This window comes from Thalassophryne amazonica, unplaced genomic scaffold (assembly GCF_902500255.1).
Source record: "Thalassophryne amazonica unplaced genomic scaffold, fThaAma1.1, whole genome shotgun sequence".
NCBI classification, from domain to species: domain Eukaryota; kingdom Metazoa; phylum Chordata; class Actinopteri; order Batrachoidiformes; family Batrachoididae; genus Thalassophryne; species Thalassophryne amazonica.
Window position 1 is genome coordinate 171,806 of NW_022986257.1, and position 10,695 is coordinate 182,500.

General features: G+C 42.9%; 1 protein-coding gene across 2 annotated transcripts in view; it reads right to left on the bottom strand.

Annotated features, from left to right (window-relative positions):
* The window catches only part of pik3c2b (phosphatidylinositol-4-phosphate 3-kinase, catalytic subunit type 2 beta), a 186,716-nt gene that overhangs the window by 38,959 nt on the left and 137,062 nt on the right, over positions 1–10,695 (bottom strand). For both annotated transcript variants that reach the window (XM_034165394.1, XM_034165393.1), the window contains exon 25: positions 6,755–6,911. In XM_034165394.1, coding sequence (XP_034021285.1) covers positions 6,755–6,911 — 157 coding nt within the window. The remainder of the gene's footprint in view (positions 1–6,754; positions 6,912–10,695) is intronic.

The following is a 10,695-nucleotide window of genomic DNA, read 5'->3' on the forward strand; positions in this document are numbered from 1 at the left end:
CCGATGCTACTGACAGTCTGTATTCCTTTAGCTCCGACCTGGCTGTGTTGATGTCGGCTCTGATTTCTGCCATCTCACTTTCCAACACAAACCGAACCTCAATTTTCAAAGTATCTATTAAATCCTGGCGCAAGGAAGACAGAAGCTCACGTCTGAACGACTCGGTGTCCACCTCTGAGTGTTCCTTCTCCGGGAAGGCTTTTCCTGGATTGTTTACCAGCCATCTTGAAGTCACACTTCAGACTGATACACAACAATTTTTCTTCCCACTTGTGCCCCAAAAAATACACTTTTTAAAAAGGTTGCTCCACAGCGCTCAGGAAACACGGCTCACTCCACTGCTGCACAACAGCAGCAGTTTTCTGTGTAGTAGTTTGTGGTGTGATAGTTTGTGGTAGTTTTCTGCAGTAGTTTGCGGTGGAGTAGTTTTCGGTGTGGTCGTTTTTTGTGGAGTAGTTTTCTGTGCAGTAGTTTGTGGTGTGGTAGTTTTTTGTGCAGTAGTTTTCTGCAGTAGTTTGTGGAGTGATAGTTTGTGGTAGTTTTCTGCAGTAGTTTGCAGTGTGGTATTTTTGAGCAGTAGTTTGTGGTGTGGTAGTTTTGAGCAGTAGTTTGCGGTGTGGTAGTTTTGAGCAGTAGTTTGCGGTGTGGTAGTTTTGAGCAGTAGTTTGCGGTGTGGTACCTTTCTGCAGTAGTTTGCGGTGTGGTACCTTTCTGCAGTAGTTTGCGGTGTGGTACTTTTCTGAGTAGTAGTCTGCGGTGTGGTACTTTTCTGCAGTAGTCTGCGGTGTGGTACTTTTCTGAGTAGTAGTCTGCGGTGTGGTAGTTTGTGGTGTGGTAGTCTGCGGTGTGGTAGTTTGTGGTGTGGTAGTCTGCGGTGTGGTAGTTTGTGGTGTGGTAGTTTTGAGCTGTAGTTTGTGGTGTGGTGTGGTAGTCTGCGGTGTGGTAGTTTGTGGTGTGGTAGTTTTGAGCTGTAGTTTGTGGTGTGGTAGTTTTGAGCTGTAGTTTGTGGTGTGGTAGTTTTGAGCTGTAGTTTGCGGTGTGGTAGTTTTGAGCTGTAGTTTGCGGTGTGGTAGTTTTGAGCTGTAGTTTGCGGTGTGGTAGTTTTCTGCAGTAGTAGTCTGCGGTGTGGTAGTTTTCTGCAGTAGTTTGTGGTGTGGTGGTTTTCTGTGTAGTAGTTTGTGGTGTGGTAGTTTTCTGCAGTAGTTTGCGGTGTGGTAGCGGTGTGGTAGTTTGTGGTGTGGTAGCGGTGTGGTAGTTTGTGGTGTGGTAGTTTTCTGCAGTAGTTTGCGGTGTGATAGTTTGTGGTAGTTTTCTGCAGTAGTTTGCGGTGTGGTAGTTTTTTGTGCAGTAGATTTCTGTAGTAGTTTGTGGTGTGGTACTTTTGTGTAGTAGTTTGTTGTGTGGTAGTTTTGAGCAGTAGTTTGTGGTGTGGTACTTTTCTGCAGTAGTTTGTGGTGTGGTACTTTTCTGCAGTAGTTTGTGGTGTGGTACTTTGTGGTGTGGTAGTTTTCTGCGTAGTAGTCTGCGGTGTGGTAGTTTTCTGCAGTAGTTTGTGGTGTGATAGCTTGTGGTACTTTTCTGTGTAGTAGTTTGTGGTAGTTTTCTGTGTAGTAGTTTGTGGTGTGGTAGTTTTTTCTGTGTAGTAGTTTGTGGTGTGGTAGTTTTTTCTGTGTAGTAGTTTGTGGTGTGGTAGTTTTTTCTGCAGTAGTTTGTGGTGGTAGTTTTTTGTGCAGTAGTTTGTGGTGTGGTAGTCTGCGGTGTGGTAGTTTGTGGTGTGGTAGTCTGCGGTGTGGTAGTTTGTGGTGTGGTAGTCTGCGGTGTGGTAGTTTGTGGTGTGGTAGTTTTGAGCTGTAGTTTGTGGTGTGGTAGTTTTGAGCTGTAGTTTGTGGTGTGGTAGTTTTGAGCTGTAGTTTGTGGTGTGGTAGTTTTGAGCTGTAGTTTGTGGTGTGGTAGTTTTGAGCTGTAGTTTGTGGTGTGGTAGTTTTGAGCTGTAGTTTGTGGTGTGGTAGTTTTGAGCTGTAGTTTGTGGTGTGGTAGTTTTGAGCTGTAGTTTGTGGTGTGGTAGTTTGAGCTGTAGTAGTCTGCGGTGTGGTAGTTTTCTGCAGTAGTTTGTGGTGTGGTAGCGGTGTGGTAGTTTGCGGTGTGGTAGCGGTGTGGTAGTTTGCGGTGTGGTAGCGGTGTGGTAGTTTGCGGTGTGGTAGCGGTGTGGTAGTTTGCGGTGTGGTAGCGGTGTGGTAGTTTGTGGTGTGGTAGCGGTGTGGTAGTTTGTGGTGTGGTAGCGGTGTGGTAGTTTGTGGTGTGGTAGCGGTGTGGTAGTTTGTGGTGTGGTAGTTTTCTGCAGTAGTTTGCGGTGTGATAGTTTGTGGTAGTTTTCTGCAGTAGTTTGCGGTGTGGTAGTTTTTTGTGCAGTAGATTTCTGTAGTAGTTTGTGGTGTGGTACTTTTGTGTAGTAGTTTGTTGTGTGGTAGTTTTGAGCAGTAGTTTGTGGTGTGGTACTTTTCTGCAGTAGTTTGTGGTGTGGTACTTTTCTGCAGTAGTTTGTGGTGTGGAACTTTGTGGTGTGGTAGTTTTCTGCGTAGTAGTCTGCAGTGTGGTAGTTTTCTGCAGTAGTTTGTGGTGTGGTACTTTGTGGTGTGGTAGTTTTCTGCGTAGTAGTCTGCGGTGTGGTAGTTTTCTGCAGTACTTTGTGGTGTGGTAGTTTTCTGCAGTAGTTTGCAGTGTGGTAGCGGTGTGGTAGTTTGCGGTGTGGTAGCGGTGTGGTAGTTTGTGGTGTGGTAGTTTTCTGCAGTAGTTTGCGGTGTGATAGTTTGTGGTAGTTTTCTGCAGTAGTTTGCGGTGTGGTAGTTTTTTGTGCAGTAGATTTCTGTAGTAGTTTGTGGTGTGGTACTTTTGTGTAGTAGTTTGTTGTGTGGTAGTTTTGAGCAGTAGTCTGTGGTGTGGTACTTTTCTGCAGTAGTTTGTGGTGTGGTAGTTTTCTGCGTAGTAGTCTGCGGTGTGGTAGTTTTCTGCAGTAGTTTGTGGTGTGGTACTTTGTGGTGTGGTAGTTTTCTGCGTAGTAGTCTGCGGTGTGGTAGTTTTCTGCAGTACTTTGTGGTGTGGTAGTTTGTGGTACTTTTCTGTGTAGTAGTTTGTTTGGTTTTTTCTGTGTAGTAGTTTGTGGTGTGGTAGTTTTCTGTGTAGTAGTTTGTGGTGTGGTAGTTTTTTCTGCAGTAGTTTGTGGTGTGGTAGTTTTTTCTGCAGTAGTTTGTGGTGTGGCAGTTTTTTCTGCAGTAGTTTGCGGTGTGGTAGTCTGCGGTGTGGTAGTCTGCGGTGTGGTAGTTTGTGGTGTGGTAGTCTGCGGTGTGGTAGTTTTGAGCTGTAGTAGTCTGCGGTGTGGTAGTTTTGAGCTGTAGTAGTCTGCGGTGTGGTAGTTTTGAGCTGTAGTTTGTGGTGTGGTAGTTTTGAGCTGTAGTTTGTGGTGTGGTAGTTTTGAGCTGTAGTTTGTGGTGTGGTAGTTTTGAGCTGTAGTTTGTGGTGTGGTAGTTTTGAGCTGTAGTTTGTGGTGTGGTAGTTTTGAGCTGTAGTTTGTGGTGTGGTAGTTTTGAGCTGTAGTAGTCTGCGGTGTGGTAGTTTTCTGCAGTAGTTTGCGGTGTGGTAGCGGTGTGGTAGTTTGCGGTGTGGTAGCGGTGTGGTAGTTTGCGGTGTGGTAGCGGTGTGGTAGTTTGCGGTGTGGTAGCGGTGTGGTAGTTTGTGGTGTGGTAGCGGTGTGGTAGTTTGTGGTGTGGTAGCGGTGTGGTAGTTTGTGGTGTGGTAGCGGTGTGGTAGTTTGTGGTGTGGTAGCGGTGTGGTAGTTTGTGGTGTGGTAGTTTTCTGCAGTAGTTTGCGGTGTGATAGTTTGTGGTAGTTTTCTGCAGTAGTTTGCGGTGTGGTAGTTTTTTGTGCAGTAGATTTCTGTAGTAGTTTGTGGTGTGGTACTTTTGTGTAGTAGTTTGTTGTGTGGTAGTTTTGAGCAGTAGTTTGTGGTGTGGTACTTTTCTGCAGTAGTTTGTGGTGTGGTACTTTTCTGCAGTAGTTTGTGGTGTGGTACTTTGTGGTGTGGTAGTTTTCTGCAGTAGTTTGCGGTGTGGTAGTTTTCTGCAGTAGTTTGCAGTGTGGTAGCGGTGTGGTAGTTTGTGGTGTGGTAGCGGTGTGGTAGTTTGTGGTGTGGTAGTTTTCTGCAGTAGTTTGCGGTGTGATAGTTTGTGGTAGTTTTCTGCAGTAGTTTGCGGTGTGGTAGTTTTTTGTGCAGTAGATTTCTGTAGTAGTTTGTGGTGTGGTACTTTTGTGTAGTAGTTTGTTGTGTGGTAGTTTTGAGCAGTAGTTTGTGGTGTGGTACTTTTCTGCAGTAGTTTGTGGTGTGGTAGTTTTCTGCGTAGTAGTCTGCGGTGTGGTAGTTTTCTGCAGTAGTTTGTGGTGTGGTACTTTGTGGTGTGGTAGTTTTCTGCGTAGTAGTCTGCGGTGTGGTAGTTTTCTGCGTAGTAGTCTGCGGTGTGGTAGTTTTCTGCAGTACTTTGTGGTGTGGTAGTTTGTGGTACTTTTCTGTGTAGTAGTTTGTTTGGTTTTTTCTGTGTAGTAGTTTGTGGTGTGGTAGTTTTCTGTGTAGTAGTTTGTGGTGTGGTAGTTTTTTCTGCAGTAGTTTGTGGTGTGGCAGTTTTTTCTGCAGTAGTTTGTGGTGTGGTAGTCTGCGGTGTGGTAGTTTGTGGTGTGGTAGTTTGCGGTGTGGTAGTTTTGAGCTGTAGTTTGCGGTGTGGTAGTTTTGAGCTGTAGTTTGCGGTGTGGTAGTTTTGAGCTGTAGTTTGCGGTGTGGTAGTTTTGAGCTGTAGTTTGCGGTGTGGTAGTTTTGAGCTGTAGTTTGCGGTGTGGTAGTTTTGAGCTGTAGTTTGCGGTGTGGTAGTTTTGAGCTGTAGTTTGCGGTGTGGTAGTTTTGAGCTGTAGTTTGCGGTGTGGTAGTTTTGAGCTGTAGTTTGTGGTGTGGTAGTTTTGAGCTGTAGTTTGCGGTGTGGTAGTTTTCTGCGTAGTAGTTTGTGGTGTGGTGGTTTTCTGTGTAGTAGTTTGTGGTGTGGTAGCGGTGTGGTAGTTTGCGGTGTGGTAGCGGTGTGGTAGTTTGCGGTGTGGTAGCGGTGTGGTAGTTTGTGGTGTGGTAGCGGTGTGGTAGTTTGTGGTGTGGTAGTTTTCTGCAGTAGTTTGCGGTGTGATAGTTTGTGGTAGTTTTCTGCAGTAGTTTGCGGTGTGGTAGTTTTTTGTGCAGTAGATTTCTGTAGTAGTTTGTGGTGTGGTACTTTTGTGTAGTAGTTTGTTGTGTGGTAGTTTTGAGCAGTAGTTTGTGGTGTGGTACTTTTCTGCAGTAGTTTGTGGTGTGGTACTTTTCTGCAGTAGTTTGTGGTGTGGTACTTTGTGGTGTGGTAGTTTTCTGCGTAGTAGTCTGCAGTGTGGTAGTTTTCTGCAGTAGTTTGTGGTGTGGTACTTTGTGGTGTGGTAGTTTTCTGCGTAGTAGTCTGCGGTGTGGTAGTTTTCTGCAGTACTTTGTGGTGTGGTAGTTTTCTGCAGTAGTTTGTGGTGTGGTATTTTTCTGTGTAGTAGTTTGTTTGGTATTTTTCTGTGTAGTAATTTGTGGTGTGGTTTTTTTCTGTGTAGTAGTTTGTGGTGTGGTAGTTTGTGGTGTGGTAGTTTTTTCTGCAGTAGTTTGTGGTGTGGTAGTTTTTTCTGCAGTAGTTTGTGGTGTGGTAGTTTTTTCTGCAGTAGTTTGTGGTGTGGTAGTTTTTTCTGCAGTAGTTTGTGGTGTGGTAGTTTTCTGCAGTAGTTTGTGGTGTGGTAGTTTTTTCTGCAGTAGTTTGTGGTGTGGTAGTTTTTTCTGCAGTAGTTTGTGGTGTGGTAGTTTTTTCTGCAGTAGTTTGTGGTGTGGCAGTTTTTTCTGCAGTAGTTTGTGGTGTGGCAGTTTTTTGTGTAGTAGTTTTCTGCAGTAGTTTGTGGTGTAGTAGTTTTTTGTGTAGTAGTTTTCTGCAGTAGTTTGTGGTGTAGTAGTTTTTTCTGCAGTAGTTTTCTGCAGTAGTTTGTGGTGTAGTAGTTTTCTGTATAGTAGTTTGTGGTGTGGTAGTTTTTTGGGTAGTAGTTTTCTGTATAGTAGTTTGTGGTGTGGTAGTTTTTTGGGTAGTAGTTTTCTGTATAGTAGATTGTGGTGTGGTAGTTTTTTGGGTAGTAGTTTTCTGTATAGTAGATTGTGGTGTGGTAGTTTTCTGTATAGTAGATTGTGGTGTGGTAGTTTTCTGTGTAGTAGATTGTGGTGTGGTAGTTTTCTGTGTAGTAGATTGTGGTGTGGTAGTTTTCTGCGTAGTAGTTTGTGGTGTAGTATTTTTCTGCGTAGTAGTTTGCGGTGTGGTATTTTTCTGCGTAGTAGTTTGCGGTGTGGTAGTTTTCTGCGTAGTAGTTTGCGGTGTGGTAGTTTTCTGCGTAGTAGTTTGCGGTGTGGTAGTTTTCTGCGTAGTAGATTGTGGTGTGGTAGTTTTCTGTGTAGTAGATTGTGGTGTAGTAGTTTTCTGTGTAGTAGTTGTGTAGTATTTTTCTGTGTAGTAGTTTGCGGTGTGGTAGTTTTCTGCGTAGTAGTTTGCGGTGTGGTAGTTTTCTGCGTAGTAGTTTGCGGTGTGGTAGTTTTCTGCGTAGTAGTTTGCGGTGTGGTAGTTTTCTGCGTAGTAGTTTGTTGCGTAGTATTTTTCTGTGTGGTAGTTTGTGGTGCACCTACCAGTCCCAGCAGGTTGAGGAACAGGTGTGTGTGTTTGCGGATCAGGTTGTAGGCCTCACAGCACAGATCCACAAAGTCGTGGAAGCGACTGGACGGTTTGTCGCCCCCGTTGATGACATACGCCATGTCGGATGTGAAGACGAACGGGGCTCGGTCCCTGATGGACACCAAGCCCACAAGAAACAACATGTGAGTCCTCACGTGTCCTCGTTAAAGAGTCAAACAAAGCAACACATTAAAAAAAAGTGTTAACATACAAGGGTGATTCTTAGACTACGGGCACTTACTATGTCCTTTGATCATATTGTATGAAAAACAGAAAAAAGGGGAAATTTCACACTTTTATAGTTATCTTTACAATGACAGTGTGTTAAGAAATTTGTTCTAGTAGTCTATGATGACTTTTTCACCTTTTTTCAGCATCATTATATGCAAATATTGCCGTTTTGTGCTTGTCCCACACCCAGACTTTTGATCTTCAATGATAAAAATGAATGGTAAAGAAACGTTTTTTCTAATGTTTTAAAATATCTCTGAATAAAATATCAGTAAAATAATCAAAACATAATTGGGGTATTCAATGTCATACAACTGTTGTGATTTTTTTTTTAAACAAAATGTAGTCCCACACTATTGCCGTAATTTCCACCACAACACTGTAATGTCCCTTTAAACAGTTTGTATGAAAGATTCTTTGGGTAGTTTCTATGGAGATAAACAGTGACATCAGAGCACATGTATATAGCGGCAAATCACAACAAACAGTTGCCCCAAGGCGCTTTACATTGTAAGGCAATGGTGTGGTGGAAATTACATTTACAAGGCCAATAGTGCCCGTAGTTAAAGAATCACCCATAAATGAAATAACACTAAAATTTCAGTCAAAGGAAATGCTGCAGCACAAAGTTCTTAAAGGACATCTCGCATGTGTTTTAACATTCCAGTTAGCAACACAACATGAAAGTCCTGATAACTAAGTCTCTCTGTGCACATGTGCTCATAATTAGTGGTTTCTGATGTTTTTTATTCCTCTCCCTAAGCGAGGAAACAGGTGCATTTCTGGAAAACGTCTCCCTCTGCATTTCTCTGCATGTGACATAGTTAAGAGCAAAAAACAAACATCCCAGACAAAGACAGACGAATGAGGTTCTGTACGACAACGAAGCTTCAGAGCTTTTCTTTGCAAGCAGCGGCTCGGATTTACAGAGCAGATGACACACTTCACCCCGAAATGCTTTTCACTGTCTGTTGGATTTTGGAACTTAAAGTGTTGTGATGCTGCTGTCTGTGTCACTGCTGCTGGGATCATGGACGTGTCTGGACACACAGATGTCTGTCTTGTACAGGAAAAACTCAGAAGATGCTTTTTCAGGACTAACGGACTCTCTAATGTGCCACCATCCTGACAGAAGTTGAGTTGAAGGCAGAGCTGCGATCGGACATTATGACAGAACCTGATAGCGAGTGGACCTGGAAAATGATCTCTGGCTGTGGATCCAAGTGTGGACAAGTGGACTGTTCCATGGATGGCGATCGTAACAGCGATCACGTGTGTTGGAAATCTTTGCACTGGGGGAGTGGAATGTTAATTTTTTTTTTTTCATCTTTTGCTTTGTGTTCTTTTCAATGGAGCTTTCAATTAAAGCATTTTTTTTTTTTTTTACTTTGAGAATGTGTGTGAATGTGTGTGTGTGTGTGTGTGTGTGTATAGCAGCAGCAGCTGTTTTAACCCCCAATTTAGACGGACTTCCGGCTAAATTTGAACAACATATAATTAAACTTTATTAAGCTTGTAGACTCTCAAATGGCATAAAACTGTCAATCTCCATAAGGAACTTTTTAAAAGAGAATTAAGGTTGAATAACTTCTTGATAAAAAAACAAACTGACATGTGGGTTAAAATGGCTGTTACGCTGTTTTAACCCTCGTCAGCTGTTTATTACTGCTGGAATGTCTCCGTGATGACACTGATGTGTATATATATATATATATATATATATATATATATATATATTTATTAGATTTTTACATTTTTATATTATATTAGATTTTTCAGTTATAGCATTTAGCATTTTTTATAGCAATTAGCATTTTTAGCAGGCTGTGTTTATGACTAATTGTACAAAACCTTCTCACAGCTGCTCCTTTTACTGTGACTGCATCAAAATTAACAGATACCACTTAAAAGTGAATCATCAGAAGACATCACACTTGTATAAACGTTAGCAGCTACATTCCACTGAAGCGCACGCTGGGATGCTTCTAGTAAGGACATCAGCTGTTGGAAACACCCGAGTACTCGCGACTACTTTGTTTTTGGACATCTCCGTAGTGGTTTGCTGTGAATGCTGTATACTCGTACTTTGAAATCGGTCATGGAAGTGCACAAAGTAATGCAGGTGGATCATCAGATGGTCACTAACAGCCTAAATCTAAACTGTTTTAATTTCAGTGCAACATGTCCTTTAAACAGTTTGTTAGTACAATTCACCACTTAAGCCCATTCCACAGAGACGGCTCTCACTAAAGTGGTGAATGATCTTCTGCTTACAATGGATTCAGACACCACTACGGTTCTTGTGCTGTTAGATCTCAGTGCTGTATTTGATACCGTGGATCATCATATTCTACTCAATAGTCTGGAGAATCATTTTGGGATTACTGGGGTGCTCTTGCATGGTTGACATAATACCTGTCCAGTCGTTCTCACTGTGTTTTGTACAATAACATGACCTCTAACCTTAGTGACATAAAATTTGGGGTTCCACAGGGGTCCGTCTTAGGCCCCTTGCTTTTCTCCCTTTACATAGCACCCCTTGGGCATATATTGCAGTATTTTGGAATTACCTTTCACTGCTATGCTTATGACATCCAGCTATACATGCTGATAACTGCTGGTAATCTCGTTCACATAAAGTCCTTAGAAGATTGCCTTACATCAGTGAAAAGCTGATGTGTAGAAACTTCCTTCCTACCCACCTGTGAAATATAGCGAAGATTCGTCCCATCCTGTCTATGGCTGATGCAAAGACCCTGATTCATGTGTTTATCTCTTCTAGACTGGACTACTGCAATGTTCTATTTGCTGGTTTACCACAGTCCAGCATTAGGGCTCTCCAACTGGGTCAAAATGCTGCTGCCAGACTTTTGGCACGAAGCAGAAAGTTTGACCACATTACACCCATTTTTGCCGTTTGCATATTCTGAAATTTTGGGACTTGATTGATCCCTTCACTGGCTTCCTATCCCAGTGAGATCAGATTTTAAGGTTCTGCTACTAGTCTATAAAATTATTCACAGACTGGCACCTCCCTACCTAGCTGACCTAATTAAACCTTACGTACCGGCCTGGGCTTTGCGTTCTCAGGATGCAGGACTACTTTGTGTCCCTAGGGTGAATGAGAAGTCTGTGGGTCACAGAGCTTTCTCTTATCATGCCCCTGTTCTGTGGAATGATCTCCCTGCATCAATAAAACAGTCAGATTCTGAGGAGACTTTCAAGTCCAGACTTAAGACGCACTTATTTTCCCTTTCATATGGCTCGTATACTGACATAGTACATTACTGTGCTTTCTACTCTTTTAATTCATTTTATTAGTAAACGGAGCGTGCCAAGGCCTCAACTTTACCCAAATTCTGGGTCTTTTACTGAAGCTTAGGCTAGTGGCTGGCAATCACCTTAGTATTTCCTGTTTTTCTTGTTGTTTAATGCTGACAAATTATACTGTATTTCTTGTCTTTCTGATGCCTGATTCTGTTTTTTCCTCTCTGTTTGAGGTGCGGCTCCATCCAGAGTTGGGTGTGGTGTCTGTTTCTGCAACCCTCCTGTCCTGTGCACCTGCAACATTTCCTGTATATTCGTACTGTGAATTGTTCTGTAATTTGTGTCTGTATCATGGCCCAAGCAGAGGGTCACCCCTTTGAGTCTAGTCTGCTTGACA